Source organism: Pelophylax lessonae (genome assembly GCF_965119305.1).
Source record: "Pelophylax lessonae genome assembly, chromosome: 13".
NCBI classification, from domain to species: Eukaryota; Metazoa; Chordata; class Amphibia; order Anura; family Ranidae; genus Pelophylax; species Pelophylax lessonae.
In genome coordinates, this window is record NC_138780.1 from 160,892,336 (window position 1) to 160,913,799 (window position 21,464).

The 21,464-nt window shown below is 44.4% G+C and overlaps 1 protein-coding gene across 1 annotated transcript in view; it reads left to right on the forward strand.

Moving 5' to 3' along the window:
- The first annotated feature begins 721 nt into the window (after window positions 1-721).
- The window catches only part of PRPF39 (pre-mRNA processing factor 39), a 46,755-nt gene continuing 26,012 nt past the window's right edge, over window positions 722-21,464 (forward strand). Inside the window, exons 1-5 of the mRNA XM_082275760.1 lie at window positions 722-1,029; window positions 5,005-5,130; window positions 5,737-5,855; window positions 8,251-8,418; window positions 20,560-20,713. Of these exons, the coding sequence (XP_082131886.1) occupies window positions 739-1,029; window positions 5,005-5,130; window positions 5,737-5,855; window positions 8,251-8,418; window positions 20,560-20,713 (858 nt within the window). The 5' untranslated portion in view covers window positions 722-738. The remainder of the gene's footprint in view (window positions 1,030-5,004; window positions 5,131-5,736; window positions 5,856-8,250; window positions 8,419-20,559; window positions 20,714-21,464) is intronic.

Here is a 21,464-nt window from a genome sequence, read left to right on the forward strand (position 1 = left end):
AGAAAGTGACAGCTGTAATGGGGAACTTCTCCCTGTACTGCTTTCACCGGGAAGGGGGATGGGACTGGACCACAGTAAAAACAAATATATTCAGAAACACCTCCAAAGTGTGGTGTGAACCAGACCTAAAGGTAGGTTGACACCTATGCAGGTGGCTGGCTTTCTCATGGAAGCGGTCCAAGTGGATCATTAGCCGCTGGATCGCTTTCTGGAGTGGCAGGAGGAGATAGTCTCTGATTGCCACTATGGCCTTGGGAGGACCAGAGCAACTTCATGACGTCGCTTCCAGTCTCTGGAGGGGGTAGTAAACAAGTGTTTTTTTTTTTTTTTGCTAAACAGTAAGTGCACCCTGTGCTGTTTTTGTTTTTAGTTACTCGATGCTGCTATCCCACAGCCAATTAGGGAAAAGCCCATTTGTGGCCCTTCCTATAGGTCAGTGATGGGGAACCTTGGCACTCCAGATGTTTTGGAACTACATTTCCCATGATGCTCCACTATGCTGCATGGTGCATAACCATCATGGGAAATGTAGTTCCAAAACATCTGGGGTGCCAAGGTTCACCATCACTGCTATAGGTAATATTTCCTACATCTGGGCTCATCTGCATCTGAACAGTTTATTTCATAATTCTCTACAACTTCCCAGATAAAGTATTTAAGGGTTATAAAATGGTCTGATGATGTCGGCTAAACTCATTTTTTTTTTTTTTTTTAAGTCTGTGGCATTAAACTGCCAAAATGCAGGATTCAAAGTCTGATCAGAGTCTTGTGACGAAGGGTTCAGAAGACAATGTAGCAGCCTCAGCGGAGACATCACAGGCCAGTAAAGACATTCTAGAAGTCACAGCAATGGAGCAATCTCCAGAACAGGAATCATTACCTGATGTGGAAGAGGCGGCGGAACCCCCTCCAAAAACAGAGCCAGAACCACCTCTCCCCCCAGAGTTTGACAAGTACTGGAAGGCTGTGGAAGCCAATCCTGAGGAGTTTACAACTTGGACTTATCTGCTGCATTATATTGAACAAGAGGTTTGTCGAAAATGTGTCTTTTGGGAAGCTGAAACTTTTGTGCTTGTTGCATTTTGCCTTTTTCTGTATGAAACTTTATCCAGAGTGTCTCTGTAGTACAAATGTCCTGAATTTCTTAATTTACTGGCTAAATATTTCATTAGAACAGCTGCCTCTGCTCTGTCTGTGTGGCAGATGCTGAGTTAGACTTGTATTAAAGAGGAAGTAAACCCTCCTCTGACACTTTTCCCTATAGGTAAGCCTATGATAAGGCTTACCTATAGGTACTGTAAATATCTCCTAAACATGTACCGTTTAGGAGATATTGACATCACTGGCGCATGCTCTCTGAAGGAACGGCCGCTCGTGCCTTGACCGTCGGCTCCCACGTGCGTGCGCGGGAGTGACGTCACCGCGGCTCCGGCCAATCAGATGCCCGGATGCTGCGATCCCAGAAGACGGGCGACTGGACATGTCGCCCGTCATAGAGGTAAGCGGGCAGTATGGCGGGGGCTCGTTCTAAGGGAAGTATTTCGTAATGAGCTAGTATGCGATGCATACTAGCTCAATATGTGTTTCTCTTTCAGGGTGAAGATAAAAAAAAAAATGTGGGTTTACAACCTCTTTAAAACATTATTTTTCATGATCCTCCATCTGCAGCTTCTGCTAGCAGAAAATGGATAGACTAGGAAAACTAAAATGTTAAGATTAGAGACAGTAGGGAGAGTTTGCTATTTGCAGATTAGAAAAAGGAAAATGAACTGAATGTATAATCCTGACTCTGTACTTTCACCACAGCTAGCGCCTGCTATGCGCAGAAAGTGGGGTGTGTCCTGCCTGATACAAAGCTCACATTTCTTTATCTTCAGGGAGTAAATGCCATTTTTCAGTGACAACATATAGAGCACCAGAGAATATAAGAACTGCACAGCACATAGCAAACGTGCTTTTATAATTTCATACATACCATATATATCTCCATGTGTGTATATAAACTGATCAGCCTTAACTTTATGACCACCCAGTTAATATTGAGTAGGTCCCCTTTTGCTGCTGAAACAGCCCTGACCTGTCTCAGCATCGATGACTCGACCTCTGAAGGTATGCTGTGGTATCTGGCACCAAGCCATTAGGTGCAGATCCTTTAAGTCTTGTAATTTACGTGGTGGGGCCTCCATGAGTTGGACTTTTTCCAGCATATCCCACAGAAGCTTGATTGCATTGAGATTTGGAGGCCAAGTCAATACAGCAAACTTGTGTTTCTCATACCATTCTTGAACCTGTTTTCAGTGTGGAATGGCATTATCCTGCTGAAAAGGCCATTGCCATCAGGGAATGCTGTTTCCATGAAGGGGTGTACTTGGTCAGAAACAATGTTTTTAGGTAGGTGTTATGTGTCAATAACATCCACATGAATAAAACCCAAGTTTTCCCAGCAGAACATTGCCTAAAGCATCACACTTCCTTCCCTTACTGCATCCTGGTTCCATCTCTTCCCCAGGTAAGGGATGTCCCCCGGCCATTCACATGATCTAAAAGAAAACTCGATTTATCAGACCAGGCCACCTTCTTCCATTTCTTGGTGCAATTCTGATGCTTGCGTGCCCATTGTAGGCACTTTTGGCTGTGGACAAAGATCAGCATGGGCACCCTGACCCATGTGCAGCTACGCAGCCCCATACACCACAAACAGCGATGCCCCCCCCCCCTTTTTTTTTTTTTTTTTTTTTTTTTTTTTTTTTTTTTATGCTGCCAAATACATCCCACCAACTTTAAGATGCTATTGTCTTGGAATAATCCATTATTCACCTTACCTGTCAGTGGTCATAAAGTTATGGCTGATCTGCATGTTGTTTTTTTTTTTGCACATAGGTTTTTATTTCTAATTACTTATGAACACATTCTTTAGTTATTGGTTGATGGATAGATTCTAAAATAACTGATTCTGCTGAGGTAAACTTTAAAGGAGTATCATAATTTTAAAGCGGAACTTCTCTCCCAATCAATATTGACTATTTTTAATCCTTATGCTACCATAAGAAAACAGATAGGAAGGGGCATTGTTTTAATTCCCGTCCTATAGCCAAAAGACGGCTACAGAGCGGGTCTAAATTGCTTGGTGGGAGCGTCCATTTACGTCCTCCCTTGCATGAGCTGCCTGTTGGGCGCGTACGGCTCGCTCTGTAATCAGCGAGTCAATTAGACTCAACTGATCACAGATCAAAGTCAGGGTACGATCCTGGCCCCTTACCATCTGATCAGCTGTCACCCAAATGACAGCTGAACACGTGATGTAAACAGTCGGTAATCGGCGCTTTTTGATTTTTTCCACGCTGACAGCCGATCACTGGCTGCTGTCAGAGGGATATCGGTCCCAAAGAGGGAGAGCAACTGCTGCCACATCTGTGCCACCTATCAGTGCCCATTGGTGCCACCCATCAGTGTCGCCTCATCAGCGCACATCAATGAAGGGGAAAACTTGCAACTGCAAACCTGTTTGCAACATTTTATAACAAACTATAAAAACTTTTTTTTTTTTTTTTTTTTAATTTTCAGTCTTTTTTTTTTTTTTTTTTAGCAAAAAAATAAAAAAAAAACAGTAGTGAATAAATACCACCAAAAGAAAGCACTATTTGTGTGAAAAAAAAATTATAAAAATGTAATTTGGATACAATGTTGCATTACCATTGTCATTCAAAGTGCGACAGCACTGAAATTTCAAAATTGGCCTTTTTTTCAGGAAGGGGTTTTAGGTGCCCAGTAGGCAAGTGGTTAAAATGTTTTTTTACATTTCAGTTACTTCCTGGTTTCCAGGCCTAGGCAAATGCTGTCATACATCCCAGGAGTATTCAGGAGAAGAGGGGTTTTCTCAGCGAAGCACACCCTTCCTACCTGCATGCCTGAGCTAAGGGCAGATGAAGTTCAGGAAGTAAATGCTACATGACTCATCTGCCTTTGCTGAAGATGGCCAGGGCCAGAAATGGGGGAAATTTTTAAAGTTTTCTCAGCAAAATAAAGCATGAAATGGGGGGGTATGTTTTTTGAATATTAAAAATGATTGTTTTTGGTTTGTGGTGCTCAGATAGTGTAGTTCTGCTTTAAGTTCATGTGGAATCCCCCCAGGGAACCTAGTGCAGGAAGAACTTTCTCCTGTTGCAATCTAGCCCCCCTGTTTCTGAGCCCACTATACTCCCCCCCCCCCCCCCATTTGTCTCACCACACTGCTAGCAAGTATTTTGTGACAGAGGGGAGGGGGGCGATGATGGACAGCAAACACTGAGCTGAGGGGGGGCGGTGACGGCTCTCACAGAGCCGAGGGGCATCTGCAGCCCCGTGTCTCCTATCCTCTCCTATACAAGATGAAAAGCTGCCCCAAACCTGTTCACCTTTCTATTGTAGGGGGAGAAGTACAAAGGTAATAGCTGCCGGCTTGTCTTGTGACGGACGGTGGCTGAACACCAGCACTGTCATTCATAATAAAACAAGCTGGCAGCTACTACACTAGTCCCTTTCACCACAATAGCAGACAGGCAACGCGGGGGTTCCGTTGTCTAGGAAAACCTCTGGCTTGAGCACAGCCTACTACATTGACTCGGCCAAAGTGTTCCACTATGTTTTACCAATATCAGGCTAAGGAAACATCCATTTTGGTTGTGGAGCACAGAAGAAAGGCTTCTTCATCCATTGCAGTGAGGGGATGCTGCCGTCAACTGACAACTTTCCCTCATCTTGCTGCTGTATCTCCTTCAATCGCCATTGTTGCCCTGTGTTATAAACCAATTTGTGGCCTGCAAACCTCCCTACCTGAGAGAAAAAAATGCTTTTTTGGCAGTGTTCCCTGCGCTTGGTCCCCTGAATGCACTTTAAATTTTTAGTTTACCATTTATGTGCCCATTTTAACAGCCTTAAAGGGATCTTTCCCAAGGCGTCATATGAGGGATAATCCTTTTATCTTCTCGTCTCCAAATGTAATATGTATTTTTATTTTTTCCCTAGAATCACATCTATGCTGCCCGAAGAGTGTTTGACATGTTTCTTGCTCATTATCCATACTGTTATGGTTATTGGAAAAAGTACGCCGATCTAGAGAGACGCAATAACAACATCATGGAAGCTGATGAGGTAATTTGATGTGGAGTAGGCATTAGATGGGGGGAGGCTGGACTTTATAGTCGTGTTGGAGACTGCTTCAGGCCCTGCATAAGGTCATAGCAGGATTATTACTGCAACATTTGTCACTCAGCGTGACATTTGTGCTAATATCTCCTTTCTTTGTTGACAGGTGCATTAAATCTCTACAGCTTGTCAAGCTGTGCAGTGCAAGCCTCTATTACACTGCAGCTTAACACATAGGACAGGGCTTTTCTGCCAGTCGTTGTGTGGTGGCGTAGATTTAACCATGCAGTTATACTTTTGATACATGTAACTGAATATATGCTCAGACGCTGTGAATGAGATTCTAATGGGTCTGTGCCTTATGGTCTGTACCCCAAAGCCAGCCCTCAGCTCCTGCTAAGAATACAGCCGCGCATTGAAGACCAAGAACCCTGCAAGTGGAGCTCAGAACATGAGCCATGTTCTTTCCAACCTCCACTTCAATGGTAATGGCAGATTTTCAATGAAATTCCAAATTTTTAGCATTTGTAAGGTTGACCGGATACCTGTGTTTCTTATGGAGCACGATATCTATCATTCTTTGGTGTGTTTTGTTTTGTTTTTGCTCTGTAGGTCTACCGAAGAGGAATTCAGGCTATCACTTTAAGTGTTGACCTTTGGATACATTATCTCCAGTTCTTAAAAGAAACTTTAGATCCCGCCGATCCGGAGACTTGTAATACTTTAAGAGGGTGAGATACTTTTTTTTTTTATGAGGAATATTTATAAACTGAGAATTGCTGTACAATTAGGTTGATGGCTTTGCAATGTGAGCCTATCGCAAACCATGTTAACCACTTACCGCAAAGTGACGTATGGGTACATCGGCTGACTTTGCGGTGTTATACTGGGATGATGCCTCTAGCTAGAGGCATCACCCCGGTACCGTTGTTTAGAGCCAGCGGTCGGCTTTCCGGCGGTAACGACCGATGCGGCTCGGGAACCGCTTGATCGTTACCCTGGCGAGCGGGAGGGGACGTCCCGCCACCTTCCGCGGCTTTGCCCGGGTCTCCCGTCCCACCGGGAGACCAGAGCACCCAGTCAGCACGTCTGCCTGCTGGATGGAGTCCGATCTAAGCCGGATGCGGCCTCGATCGGGTCTCCGATGACGTAACCCGGAGGCGGCGCCCATGACATCACGTCCAGGTTACTCTGCTGCTAAAGGCGGAACATTAAAAAACGAGTGTATTAAAAAATGGCGTTTTGAATACATGGAAGTGTAGTGGAGGGGTCTTGGGTCTTTTAGACCCTCGATCCCTCCATAAAGAGTACATGTCACAATGGGATGTTTACATTGCTTGTGACAGCAATAAGTGATCAGATTTTTATTTTTAAAAACCTGTGATAAAGTTAAAAAAAAAATGGAAGTCGAGCCGCGAATGAAATGACTGTTCAAACCACACATGAGGTATCGCCGCAATCGCCAGAGCGTGAGCAATAATTTAAAAAAAGAGCTACACTCTAACTCTAAACTGGTAACCGTTAAAAAAATGTAAAGCGTCGCCTATTGAGATTTTTATTGACCGTAGTTTCAAAATGGGCTAACTTTTTACTGTTTACTTTTTTTTTAAATGCAGTGAAATGTGATTTTTCTTAATTTTTCCCAAAAAATTGCATTTTAAAGACCGCTGCGCAAATATCGCGTGACAAAAAATATTGCAATGACCGCCATTTTATTCTCCAGAGTCTTTGCTAAAAAAAAAAGTTTGTGTATGTATGTATATATATATATATATATAGTGTGTTTTTTTGGGGGGGGGGGTTCTAAGTAGTTTTCTAGGAAAAAAATACTGATTTTAACTTGTAAACAAAAAGTGTCAGAAATGGGCCTGGGGCATAAGTGGTTAAAGTGTGCCAATGCGAGGCAATGGATCTTCAGCTATTGATATTTTGTGATTGAGTAGAAACCGATCAATGTATGGAGCTTTCTAGCTCCGGTCAGGCTACTCATAAAACTTGGTGTCCCTAAATTTGGTACCCAGAGTGAAAGTCCTAAGGTGAGAGGAGGTCTTAAGAGCCTCACACCAATGACCAACTTCAAATAATATGAACTGATTCAAACAATTTTGGTCTCTGAACAGCCAACATGTTTTAGGTGCTTTGACTGTCCTATGTTATCAGGGTCAAAATACAAACGGATTTAAAATTTCATATAACAAAAGCTACCTATGTGTGGATCTCCTGACCTTTTAAAACTGCACTCCAGCTCACTCTCCTCCACACCCTACCTTTTTACCCACCTCCCTCTAATCACAAAAAAACAAATATAAGGGTCCCATTTACGAACGTAAATCCGTGATCATTCGACAGTCTCAGGTCCTCATTTCTTCATTGTGGAGGATGAGGGTCATTTTTTTTTTTTTTTTTTAGTGCCAATGTCTGTGTGATGTGGGCATTTCCTGTTGTAATGCGATGGTGAGCATCGCCAATAAGAGCGGTCAACAGCAAGCCCGGGCTGCAGCACTGGATCACAGGTCATCAGTTGGGGGTTTAATGGCCAGAGAGGAGTTTGAGCATGTAGATTTGGTAATGGTAACCTCAGAATCTAGATTTTTCTTTATATGTTTAGTTTAAGTTGGGCAGTTTCATGATAGTGTGTTTGAGATTTGCTTGGTAGCTGGCAAATTTACAATACTAATTCTAATGGTAATGACTGGTTTTCAACTGCGTTTTGTGAAAAGCAGTCTATGCTGATTTGCAATACTGCCACCTCCTGAATACCTGTGGTGTTTTTTTTTTTGACTGCCAATGCAGTGGGGGTATACTCTTTGCTGAACAGTGTTGCAAAACACCAAGACATGTACAACCCAGTCTGCCTCTGAAGTTGAAGGGGAGAGGTAAAACTGCGTCTCAACCCGCACCCCCTCCTGCTCTCACAGTGAGTGGTTTACTAGAAACGCCAGTTTTCCACAGATGAAGCAGCTTTTTCTAACGCTAGGTAGCATCAGCTTAAGGAAATTTTGACCAGAGGGAAATCAGTTCCTGATAATAGCCAGGCATTAAAATAATGACTCTTCCTCTGTCACACAAACTAGTCTTGTAAATATTTCCTATACACTTTATCTCACAGATATGTTTCTCTTTCAGGACATTTGAGCATGCAATCATGTCTGCAGGCTTAGATTTTCGATCTGACAAGCTGTGGGAGATGTATATTGCATATGAGACTGAGCAGGGAAATCTAAGTGGTGTCACATCCATTTACAGTCGCCTGCTTAGTATTCCTACACAACTCTATGCTCACCATTTTCAGAGGTAAGTGATGATAGACCAGAGGTCTTGTGCATTACTGCTTGCTTTTGCTGGCCACATTTGTATAGTATTTTGATATAGATTCTATTTGGGACAGAATAACTAAATTGCTTCCTCCAGTGTGGTGATCCTGTCAGTAAAGTTCTTACTCATCTTTCTTTGGGGGAACAAGACTGTCATCCTAAGGGCTCTTTCACACGGCCGCTCAGTTTTTTATCTCCGCTGCGGCACTTTTTTTTTTTTTCACGGACACGGGTGACACTTGTGTCATCCGCTCCGTATGTCCGCATATCATCCCATCCGTTTGCGGATGATATACGGACATAATGTATGTCTATGGGGATTGCGGATGTCAGCAGATGACACCGCTGACATCCGATTTTGCATCAGTTCCGTTTTTTTAACGGAGGAAAAATAGGGTTCTGTTCCGTTCCAAAAAAACGGAACATAATTGAAAGGACACAAATCGGATGTTAGTGGATAGTCATCCGCTGACATCCGCAATCCCATTGACAAGCATTATGTCCGTATATCACCCGCAAACAGATGGGGTGATATACGGACATACGGAACGTCCGTGTGAAAGAGCCCTAAAACAAAAAGTATGAAAGTGTGTCTACAGGCCTCCTTTCCTCTCGCATGGTGGGGGGAGGGTGTGCTGTAGGTCACGGAGGGTGTAGGGAATAATGCAAACTGATGACAGTGAGTTAAAGGCAAGCAGCACAGTTTGCACGCTTGTAAGATGACTAATTTTCCAAAAGGTGTTTGCAGATATCGGATATAACTGAACGCTTTCAATTGTATATTTAAGACTAAATGGCAGCACATCGGGTTACATTTTTGTTTACTTTCACTTAATTTGAGGAAGGCTGAGTTTTGCTTCCACTGTTTAGCTGTGTCTATTGAAGTAGTATATATTTGACCTGTATTCATAAATCTCATGTCAGACAACAGCATTATACAAATGTGGTGCAGCCCCTATCCTACTGACAGCTTGTACTTGGCTATTACTTATGATCCTTCCTTGCTGCTTTCCTGAGTGTTTGTATTGTGCCATGGAGCATGTTGCCTAACATTGAATTTTTTTTATGTGATATTTTCGCAGTTTTTAATGACAGAAGGAAAGGTCATTCCCTTCTTTTTCTAAGTTGCTGACAACAATTAGGTTTATATGAGCTTTTGTCATTTGTTCATGGTGCCTGGGAGAGTTGCATAGCAGACTTTTCCAAATGCAATCTTATGAAAGCAGAAAAATCAGCGTCAAGTAGACAGTTATCCTTATAGTTATCCTTCTGGTCGATACACTGAAGATCGCCAACTCGTGTTCCCCCTCCTAGCTCCTCCAATTCTCCTGCTGTTTGATGCCTTGCTTTGGCAGTTTGTTTTATTTTTGTAGGTTACTACTTTCAGTTCTACATAAGTTCTAGGGTATTTGAATGCAGAGTTGAGCATGCTGGTTCTTTTGATTGCTGCAAATCAATGAATGTGATTCTTTACTTGGGATTTACCCCAATGCTTGGAAATGCATATGCCAGTTTGAACTGTGAGTAACCATTTTCACAAATTGGTGGGCACTTGCAAAAGCAGATTGTGTTTTGACTGAAATTTTGATCCGTTTTTAGTTTTCTAGAGCTATTTCAGCTTGTGAATCTATTCCCTTATCTAAAAAAAAAGCAAAAAACTGGGGCATGTAGCAGAAAACAAATTGGCCTAAAATCTTAAATTTGATTTTTAATTTTTTTTTTTTTTGAGGATTTCATATAAAAAAAATGTGAAAAATTTTGTTTTTTCAAAATTGTCACTCTGTTTTTTGTTTATAGCGCAAAAAAAATCGCACAGGTGATCAAATAACACCAAAAGAAAGCTCTGTGGGGAAAAAATGTGTTTGGGTACAGTGTCGCATGACCGCGCAATTGTCCGTTAAAGTCACGCAGTGCCGAATTGCAAAATAGGGCCTGGTCTTTGAGCAGCCAAATCTTCCGGGGCTAAAGTGGTTAAAGTGAGATATTTGCTCTTTGATAGTCAGCAGTGACCATGTTTCCTTAGATCAGTAAAGTGGTTTCAGTTGCAACACATTTTCTTTTTCTCTTTTGTTCATTGACGGACGCAGCTCCTAAATCTTCTTAACCATTGGGTTATACTGCCCCCCTATAGGACCCCTGAGTTCCCCCCAGCCCTTTAAAAATTTGGTTGTCACCGCGGGTTTAAAGGCAATCCCCCCTACTCCCCCCCCCCCCCCCTCCCCCTCCCTCCACTGTGGCGGAGGTGTTCCCCTTCCCGCTTACTTTGACAACATTGTCTCATAACAGTGGGGTTGTACAAAATGCACTCTTGTGGTCCTTACATCATTTTGCTATGCGATATCCTTATAAGGATTCCCTCCTTAAAAAGTGGACGGTCCCACCTGTAGTGGATTTGCTGGTTTCCAGGTTAAATTAAGCTACCTTAATTCCGGTTGAGGAGCCCTTGGCCTTTAAAGATCCGGTTGATGGGAGAGTGGAGGTTCTGGCCTGCCATATGTTTCACTATGGCTGGTTCGGCTTAGGCTGGTATTTACTATTACCTTGGTGTCCAAACTCTGACGAGTGGGCTAAACTATTACCCTGGGACCTGGAGGGGAAACTGTTTCCCCCTACCTTTGCAGAGCTGGCAGGTCAGTTGATCGAGGGACTACAAATGGTCATGCCTGTTTGGATGCGGCTCCTTTGATTTTAAGCTGTCTATCAGCAGTGGTCCTTGAGCAGTGGTCCTTCGGAATCTTATCTGGCTGACGGTGCTGGTCTGCGGACCAGACTTCTAAGAAGGCCTTATCTGATCTCCTATTTGTGGGGGATTATCTGTTTGGAGCTTCCTTGGATGACATCTTTAAGTATCTTAGATGGTTGAAAAGTACTCTTCCGCATGTTACCGAGGGCAAGGAGCCCGTCTGTAGACGTGGGCCATTCTTCTTGGCTCACGAGGATTTTTTGGTCCCTCGAGATAAAAGGTCCTTCAGGGCCTCCCCTGGAGGTTCCAAGAGGGGCTCTTCCAGACCTCCAGACTTGGCTTCCTCTGCATGAAGGGGTGCCCTCACCTGTATCCGGGATGTGGGAGACTTCTTGGCTGATTTCCAGCTCAGTGGACCTCTCTGGTACAGGTCAAGTGGGTCCATAAAGTCATTCGGTCCGGCTACAAGATTGATTTTCAGTCTTTTCCTCCGGAAAGGTTCTTCCCTTTACAACCTGCACTTGTCCCCAGATCGCTTACGCGGTCACTTGGGGGCAGTGCAAGACTTGTTACTTCATGTGGTGATTGTCCTGGTTCCGGCTTCGGAAAGGCTTTCAGGGGTTTTACTCAAACTGGTTTACAGTTCCCTGGAAGGAAGGCAAGATATGTCCAATTCTGGACTTCACATTTGGGGATTTTCTCACTTCTATCGACATCAAGGACGCCTACCTTAACATTCCAATATGTGCCAGTCATCAGCGCATCCTCCGCGTTGCCGTGGGCAAGGGGCATTATAAGTTTGTGGTGTGTACCTTTTTTGGTCTCTCCTCGGGTCTTCACAAGTGTTGTCCCCGGTGCTAGCATTGTTGCGTCAAGTGGGGGATCTTGCAGTACTGGGGTACCTGGACGATCTTCTGCGAGCAGAGTCTCTGAATGCTTTGATGGATACCTTTTGAGATTCCTCTGGGATACGGCCTCAGCCAGAGTTTTCTTCCTCTAGAAAACTCCAGGAATTTCAGGAGGCAGTTATCCCTCCAGGCTTGCATGTCGGTGCTGGGCCTGATGGCGTCTACCTTTTTGAGGCGGTTCCGTTTGCACAGTTCCACACAAGATCTCTGCAAAAAGATTCTGGTGAAATGAGACAAGAATCCAATCTCTAGAGGTGGCTTCATTCTCCGGCAATTTGACAGGGAACTCCTCCTCCCCCTGTACTGGGTGGTTGTCACCATGGATGCTAGCCTGTCCGGATGGGGAGACGTCCTCGTCACAACTTGTGTTCAGGGAGTCTGGGCTCGGAAAGAGTCCAGACTGCCGATTAATGTACTGGAACTCCGAGCGATCAGACTCCCTGGATCATTGGACAATTCGTCTTCAGGGGTGTCAGGTACGAATTCAATGGAACAATGCCACGGCTGGGGCCTATGTCAATCACCATGGGGGCACAAGAAGTGTCCTGGCCAGTCGTAAAGTAGCTGGCATTCTAAGGTGGGCAGAATGATCGTTCAAGTCCTCTCTGCTGTATGCATTCCATGAGGTTTGTGGCATGGGCTCGGGATCCTCTGGCTGATGCCGCAGACACATTAGTGGCTCCTTGGTGTCAGTATCGTCTGATTTATGCCTTTCCCCTTCTCAGACTTCTGCCAAGACTCCTGTGCTGGATTGAGGCAGCAAGAGATTCCGGTCTTTCTGGTGGCTCCAGTTTGGCCTTGCCGGTCTTGGTACGCCGATCTGGTATGGCTGCTCATTGGAGACTTCCTCTCAATGAACCAGTCTTCCATCCTACAGTCGCTGGTTTTAACAGCTTGGCTGTTGAAAGCCAGATGCTGAAGGATAGAGGTTTATCTGAATTGGTGATTCCTATGCTGTTCAAGATTAGAAAATCTACCTCCTAGGAAAGTCTAACATAGTATTTGGAAGATGTACGTTGCGTGGTGAGTCTTTCGGGGTTCTCCCTCGCTCCTTTTCGGTGGCTTGGATCTTGGTTTTCCTCCAATGGGGGGTTGAGCAGTGCCTAGCCTTGAGTACCATCAAGGGCCAGGTTTTCGGCTTTGTTTTTTTTTTTTTTTTCAACGTCCATTGGCCACACTTTCTTTGGTGCGTACCTTTTTATCCAGGTAGCTTGACACTTGGTTCCTCCAGTGCTGTCTCCGTTACGGCCGGGGGTCCCCAAATTGGTGTCAGTTATCCAAGAATTTCCCTTCGAAAAAATCGGAGATTCCCGTGCTTACGTTGTCTTAGAGTTGGCCTTTTTGGTGGCGATTACTGCGTGCAGAGTGTCAGAGCTGGCGGCATTGTCTTGCCGTTAAACTTGTTGGTTGTTCCTTCAAAAGGTCGTCCCTAATTTCCATTTGAATGAGGACCTTGTGTTGCCTTCCCTATTTTCCAGGCCTAAACATCCTAAGGAAATTGCTTTGCATTCCCTGGATGTGGTTCAGGTGATCAGGGTGTACCTGGCAGCTATGAAGTCTTTTTTTTTTTATGAAGTCACTATTTTACTCACGCTTGGACCTTGAAAAAGATTGGCCGTTTCTGCTGTGACCATTTCCTGATGGATTCAGGCCTGTTCAATTTGAGGTCAGGTTCCTCCTTTCCCGGTTAGAGGAAGTAAACCCTCCTCTGACACTTTTACCTATAGGTAAGCCTATGATGAGGCTTACCTATAGGTACTGTAAATATCTCCTAAACATGTACCGTTTAGGAGATATTTACCTTACATGCAGCCAGTGACGTCACTGGCGCATGCGCTCTGAAGGAACGGCCGCTGGTGCCGTTTCTTCAGAGCTCCGTGCATTGACTGTCGGCTCCCGCGCACGGGATTGACGTCACCGCGGCTCCGGCCAATCAGATGGCCGGATGGCGCGATCCTGGAAGACGGGCGACTGGACAGGTTGCCCGTCATAGAGGTGAGCAGACGGCAAGGCGGGGGCTCGTTCTAAGGTACGTTTTTCATAATGAGCTAGTAGTATGCGATGCATACTAGCTCATTATGTGTTTCTCTTTCAGCTTGTAAAAAAAAAAAAAATTGAACTGAGTGTACAACTTCTTTAAGGCACACTCGGGCACTTGGCGCTTCCTGGGCCTTCCATCAGGCATTAATGATGCAGGTTTTCAAGGCTGCCATCTGGTCATCTGTACACTTTCAAGAAGTCTATCAAGTGGATGTGTTGGCATCTGCGGATGCTTCTTTTGGCCGCAAGGTTTTGCAGGCTGCTGCTTGGAGAACCTGGTCCTCTTTCAGGGTGTATTGTTTTTTTTTTCAGGTGAGCTCCAGTTGTTTTGGTTGAGCTCCATGTTACCTGGTTGGCTTTGGGAATTTCTTCTGCTGTTTTCCCACACCTTATGTTTAACCTTCTTTGTTACGTCCTAATTGTCAAGGGAAAGGGAAAATGGGATTTTTGGCTTACGGTAAAAATCCATTTCTCTGATGTCCATTGATGGCCACAGCACCCACACCCCTCTGTGAAGTTGGCTTTTTTCTTACACTGCTTGTAACAAAACTGAGTGCCTATTGCTGTGTGGGTGTATACCCCATGGTACTGCCCATAGACTTAGTCAAGCTTTTCTGCTTTTCTGCCTAGTGTCCTACTCCTGTAGGGGGCAGTATAACACAATGGTTTAGAACAGGGATTCTCAAACGATGGTCCTCCAGCTGTTGTGGAACTACACATCCCATGAAGCATTGTAAAACTCTGACATTTACAGACATGACTAGGCATGATGGGAATTGTAGTTCCTGAACTGGAGGGCCATAGTTTGAAGACCCCTGGTTTAGAACAATCCGGAGCTGTATCCATCAATGAGCATCAGAGAAATTTTATTTTACGGGAAGTCAAAAATCCTTTTTTTTTTTTTTTTTTTTTTTTTTTTTTTGTTCTAGGGCAGTATTTTTTGCATTTGGGCTAAATTACAAAGTTGCCGAATGGCATCCCCGGGAGTGTTATGTGGTTGGTCCCAACTGCTGTAGCTGTCACTTTTTCTGGACAGTTAGTTTGACATGTAAATGTGAAGAATTTTAAAGCAGAACTTTACCCATAACTTGATAGTTCTTTAGCATGGAGAATATATTCCACATTAATAAATATGCTTTCAAAATGTGTGTGCTGTATAATGCCTCTAGCATTGTTCCTGCTTTTTCTTGCTGGAGGCTGCCATTTTGCTGAAGCCCAGAGCCCATGAACAGCAGTAAATCATAAAGTGGAACTCTTTCCTTTGATTCTAATTAAGGGAAAAAAAAGTGCATTTCTGGATTGCTAAATGTCACATTTTTTCTTTGTCCTCAACCAAACTCAAACCATCAAATGGCTGGTGTCATAACTGATCACATGTCCATCAGATCAAGCTGAAGCAGCTTCCTTGGTTGTAAAGGCACAGAGGGTTTAATTCCGCTTTAGGGCTGTCAGAACAGCCTCTACAAATTTGGCAATGCCTAAACATAGAGAGCAACTGAGCATGTGCAGTGCAGGGTGAGACAGTGTATTACTAGATTTTAAACAGTATAAGCACTATTTTTTTTATCTTTTACACAACTATACCTGCAAAAGGGGCTGCCTGAAGTGATCTAGCAGGGCTTAATTTTCTGAAGTAGATTCTTTAACCTGTTTATGCCTATGCTATAACGAAACAACGGCTACGGCGTGGCTCTATAGTTCTGGAAGGATGTCCTTTCATGCGTGTGCCCCCCACACATCCCCTGGGATGCACATTGGGCGTGCTCTGTGACCACTATACTATGTCCTTTCTGAGTGAAGTATAGGGTCCATTACCGTGGCCCTTTACCATGTGATCAGCTTTGTCCAATAACAGCTGGTCACATGTGAACAGACTTGCTGGTTATCGGCATTCCTTTTTTTGTGGGTGTCTGTGTGAGGAAAGGAGAGCCAATAACCGGCAAGTCTTGACAGGGCACTGTGAATACATTGCTTACACTGAATAAGGTTACTGGTGTGCTGATCATCAGTGCAGCCCCATCCGTACCCATCAGTGCAGCCCCATCCGTACCCATCAGTGCAGCCCCATCCGTACCCATCAGTGCAGCCCCATCCGTACCCATCAGTGCAGCCCCATCCGTACCCATCAGTGCAGCCCCATCCGTACCCATCAGTGCAGCCCCATCCGTACCCATCAGTGCAGCCCCATCCGTACCCATCAGTGCAGCCCCATCCGTACCCATCAGTGCAGCCCCATCCGTACCCATCAGTGCAGCCCCATCCTTACCCATCAGTGCAGCCCCATCCGTACCCATCAGTGCAGCCCCATCCGTACCCATCAGTGCAGCCCCATCCGTACCCATCAGTGCAGCCCCATCCGTACCCATCAGTGCAGCCCCATCCGTACCCATCAGTGCAGCCCCATCCGTACCCATCAGTGCAGCCCCATCCGTACCCATCAGTGCAGCCCCATCCGTACCCATCAGTGCAGCCCCATCCGTACCCATCAGTGCAGCCCCATCCGTACCCATCAGTGCAGCCTCATCAGCGCATGTCAGTGAAAAAAGAATTATTTTCTCAATTTTATAACAAACTAAGAAAAACGTTTGTTCTAAATTTTCGTTATTTTTTTAGCTAAAAAAAAAAACTGTGGTGATTAAATGCCACCAAAAGGAAGCTCATCTGTCCCCAAAAAAAAAAAAAAATCATATGGCTTGAGTGTTGCATGATAGCGCAATTGTCAAAGTTGAAAATTGGGCTGGGCAGGAATGAAGTTAAAGTGCCCGGTATTGAAGTGATTAAAGCATTTTACATCAGATTGCAGAGCATAGTTGACTCAAACAGCTGGCACTCATACATTTTGAAGACTTGGCAATGTTTTTATTAGGTTGCTGGACTTTGTAAAACCGAAATAGCTCCTACATCTTAATCTGGCTGTTCCTTATGTCTGGATTGCACCTGTTCCATCTCGATGTGGCATCTATAACTAAGAACCTGTTTGAAGCTCAAAATACATATGTGTAATATGAGGCAAAGGCTGTTGACATCATGATGCCACTTCTTGCAACCATCCTGTAATCTTCTGAAACTTTGTTCCTTGGATCATTGATTTTTTTTTTTTTTTTTTTTTTTTTTAGAATTTGAAAATACTGGTATGGCTTGGTTTTCACTTTTTTTTTTTTTTTTCTTCATGTTTTTCCTAAGTTGCTGAGCATTGATTTCCTAATCTATACCGAATAACAAAAATGTAATTTGTTGAGGGACATATGAAGTCTTTAAGGTTGTAAATTCTTACATATACCCAGTGAAGTGACTGGCCTCAGGTGATATAGATGCAACAAATTCTCCTACATAAGTTGTACCTGTTTATCTGCAGCCCCCTCTATAGCCATTTAAAGTGTATATATTTATTTATTTTTCTAAAGCCTGTCTAAGCTCCCACAATGCAGGGACGGGCAGCTGAAGTTACTTTGTAGAGTTACGTGAGGGGATTTGATTTGAGGGAAGGGACACCATCCCCCCGTCACCTTTTTTTCTCTCTTGGTGTCAGGAAAAGGATCACTGCTATTCCAGACCAGCCCAGGTGAGTAAGAGTGACCTCAGCCTACATGTCTCCACCAAACCACCGCACCCTGATGCATCTTGCTCCACCCACTGGGCTTAGTCATAAGGTTCCTGTGATTAATCCTTGGTGGGCAGGGCGTAATGCATCATGGGGTGTGGGGTTTGGTGGAGTAAAATTAGGCTGAGGCGGCTGCTTATCTTTCACCTGGGCTGGTTGTGAGTAGCGACTTTCTTTTCCTCTTTATATTACCAGCACCAATGGAATCAGGAAAAGCCTGCACCCCATGCTCTGGACCACAGGGATATGCTGTCACCTCTACTTTGAGCGGCGCTAAAAGCAATATAACAGGTCACAGACAGAAATTACGCTTAGTGCTCTGGATTGAGACCAGTACACACTATACAGGCCTATGCTTTGTTCATATTTCATGTCCGAAGTTGAGTTATACTGCTGCTTCCAGGAGGATTGTACAAGGGCAAACAAAAGTAGCCCAGATTTACCCCTTCTACCAGCGTGGCCCACTTTTTTTGCTGGTACTCTAGGAGAGTGGTCCTCAACTCCGGTCCTCGGGGCCCACTAACAGGCCAGATTTTAAGTATTACCTTGGGGAGATGCAGACTAGAATACTGCAATCACTGAGCAGCAAATGAGATCACCTGTGATGTAATTTAGTTATCTTGCAAACCTAGCCTGTTAGTGGGCCCCGAGGACCGGAGTTGAGGACCACTGCTCTAGGAAGATAGTTGTCTTTTCAGCTCTGCTGTGTTAGACAGACCACCTCTTTTGTCACCAAGGACAAGGAATCCAGCTCTGGAATCAGAAGTCCTTCAAATTTTAGACATTTTGGCTGTCTCTGCAGCATTGGACCATAACTAGAGCAGTGGTTCACAACTCTGGTCCTCGGGACCCACTAACAGGACAGATTTCAAGTATTACCTTGGGGAGATGCAGACTAGAATACTGCAATCACTGAGCAGCAAATGAGATCACCTGTGATGTAATTTAGTTATCTTGCAAACCTGGGCTGTTGGTGGGTCCCGAGGACTGGAGTTGAGAACCACTGTACTAGAGGATCATCCTAAAGCCACGGTGATGGTCATGGCAATGATCTACATCAAAAATCAGGGAGAACCCAGCAGTCTCACTGCAGCAAGACTGTGATTGGAACCTGTTCTGGGCAGAACTTTATGTTCCAGCCTTGTCCACTGTGTTCATTCAAGACCGAAAATAGGCAGGGGAATTTTCTCAGCTGTATATAAATTGTGATCAACTGCATTGATGTCCCTGGCCTATGTCCACTGCTCCAGTTGTTGAAGGGGATGGGAGTTCCCACACTAGAAGTATTTGGGGGTTGAAGCCTTGCGTGGATGTGAGTGCATAGAAATGCTATAAAGCAGGCATATCCAACCTGCGGCCCAGAGCTGCAGGCAATGCGGCCCACTGCCCCCTGACAATTTTTTTTTGCTGGGGAGAAAGGAAGTTGGGTCGGGGGCACGGCCACAGCAGCTTCCAACTAATGGTAGGCTGCCTCGGAGGGGACGGGGAGGCCAGCATGTGCAGTGTTTCTGACTCCTACCACCATGACCACTTCAAATCACTGAAGTGGTCATGGTTAGAGTGTTTCTTTATTATTTCTCAGAAGAAGTAAACCTCTGTATATTGATTCCATTTCATTTGATCATCCTCTAGTTGTGTTAAATTAGTGCGGGGGGGGGGGGGGGCGCGGTGGCGCGGGAAGGGCGCAGCGGCATTTTATCACATACCTTAACTATAGGAAGCCAAAAGGTTGGACACCCATGCTATAAAGGGTATTTACTTTGAGATTTGTGTATGCAGGGCCATGTGGAGAAAAGGGGGGGGGGGGGGTGGAGAGAGACAGTTGAAATGTGCTTTTTTTTTTTTTTTTTTTTTTAAGGTAACTTTGAAATGTTTATTACTTAACCCTTTCTTTTACTTTAAATTCACAAACTGATTCAGCAAGCTTGTCAAACTGTTGTTTGGGGCACATGCTTCCTTTGTGCTTGCAGGCCTTATTGGTTTAGGATTACAAACTGAGCCCCCAGCTGTTCTTCGTTTGATAGAGGCTCAATTTCCCTATAATTGTGTAGCTCAGTACTTGGGAAATACTTGGCTTTGCATTGTGAAAGTATGTAAATCACAAAAATGGCAGAATGCGAAGTCCTTTACAAGACAAAGAAAGTTATTTCAGATATGTATTTAGATGTTTGCTTGGAGTTCCTTTTTTCAATAGGGTTGCGTCTGATCAGCTGCCACCGAGTGTTGCACGCCCTGGCTGCTCTCCTTGCCAGATAAAACAGGGTTGATTTACGAAAATCAGTACAAAACGGGTACAGCTCTGCAGAGAACCCAATCGGCTTCCCAGTTTATTTTTTTTGTTTTTGTGTTTTTGTCAAAGCTTAATTGAATAAGCTGAAGTTTGAAACTGGCTACTATACACACCTGCAGCAGATTTTGCACGCTTCAGTTTTGGTAAATCAACCCCCAATGGGACAAAGGTCATTACCTGGCATAGACAACGGTTTTGGGTATTCTTTTAGAAAACTATTGGCAGGTCTCATTGGCAGGTCAAACGTCAGGCATAATGCTAATGAGATTCCTAAAAACTCCAGAAAAGATAGCTGACATTACTAGGCCAGCCACCTAGATTTGTGGATATCTATCCTTTACCTTGCCTGCTTAAAAAGAATGTTTGTTTTAGAGAACTGTACTTGAGCTGAGCTTGCTGGCAATCTAACTGTGCACTCCGCTGTCATTAACAGATTGCAGAGTTCATTTTCATGGGGGGTGAAGGAGAGTCCCCTGGACATGAAATGCTGCTTTACAGATTGAGTGAATAGTAGGTTGTATAAACCTTCCTTCCTTTATTCGATATGTATAATTGGTTTGTATAGACACAAACACTGCACTGAATTGTTCTCCATCTAGGTTTAAAGAACACATTCAAGGTAGTCTTCCTAGAGCTTTTTTAACGCCTGAAAAATTTGTCGAAATGCGAAAAGAGCTGGCTGAAATGAGCCAGCAATGTGGAGTGAAAATTGAATATCCAACTGGCCTGGAAGAGATAACTGACCCAGCAAAGGTGAGCTGTGACCTTTCGTATGTAACGTATTAAAAATGTGGTTCTGGTTGAGAATAAATGCTGGTGGACCATATCAGACATGCTTTCATTTGCTAATCCAGTCGTGTCAAATGTATAAATAACATTTGTTAGGTCCGAAAATTGGTCATTTATAATGGGGTTTTAAAGTTGTTCTAAAGCCTAAACATGTTTTAGCTTAATGCATTCCCTACATTAAGGTAAAAAAAAGCCCACCACTTGTATTTCCCCCTCATTTTTCCTAAATACTTACCTGAGACCCATCTTGATCCAGTGCTATGCCCAACTGCAGCGGCACTGGTCAGTTTTCCTCTCCACACAGGACATAGAGGCAGCAGCAGGATTCTATTGGCTCCTGCTGCTGTCATTCAAATCATGTGAGGAGGGGGCAGGGCCTAGCCGCGGTTTGAGGCCACTCTGTGCAATAACTTTCCACCAAGCAGGTAAGAATAACACGTTTTTAATTTTAATAAAAAGAAAAACCCTTTAACAGCCAAGGTTCACTCATAAGTGGAACTTCCGCTGCGGCGCCCCGAGCTGAGGTTTTCCTCTCTCCGCCCCCCCCCCCCCCCCTCCATGCAATCTTCTGGGACATGTCAGAGGTCTCAGAAGATTGCCCGGCCATTCAGGACGCGCAGTGTGACTGACACTGGGCTGTGAAGCCGCAAGCTGTCACAGCCTGGTGCCCACACTAGTGATGACACCAAGAGGAGAGGTAGTGGATCGAGGCTTC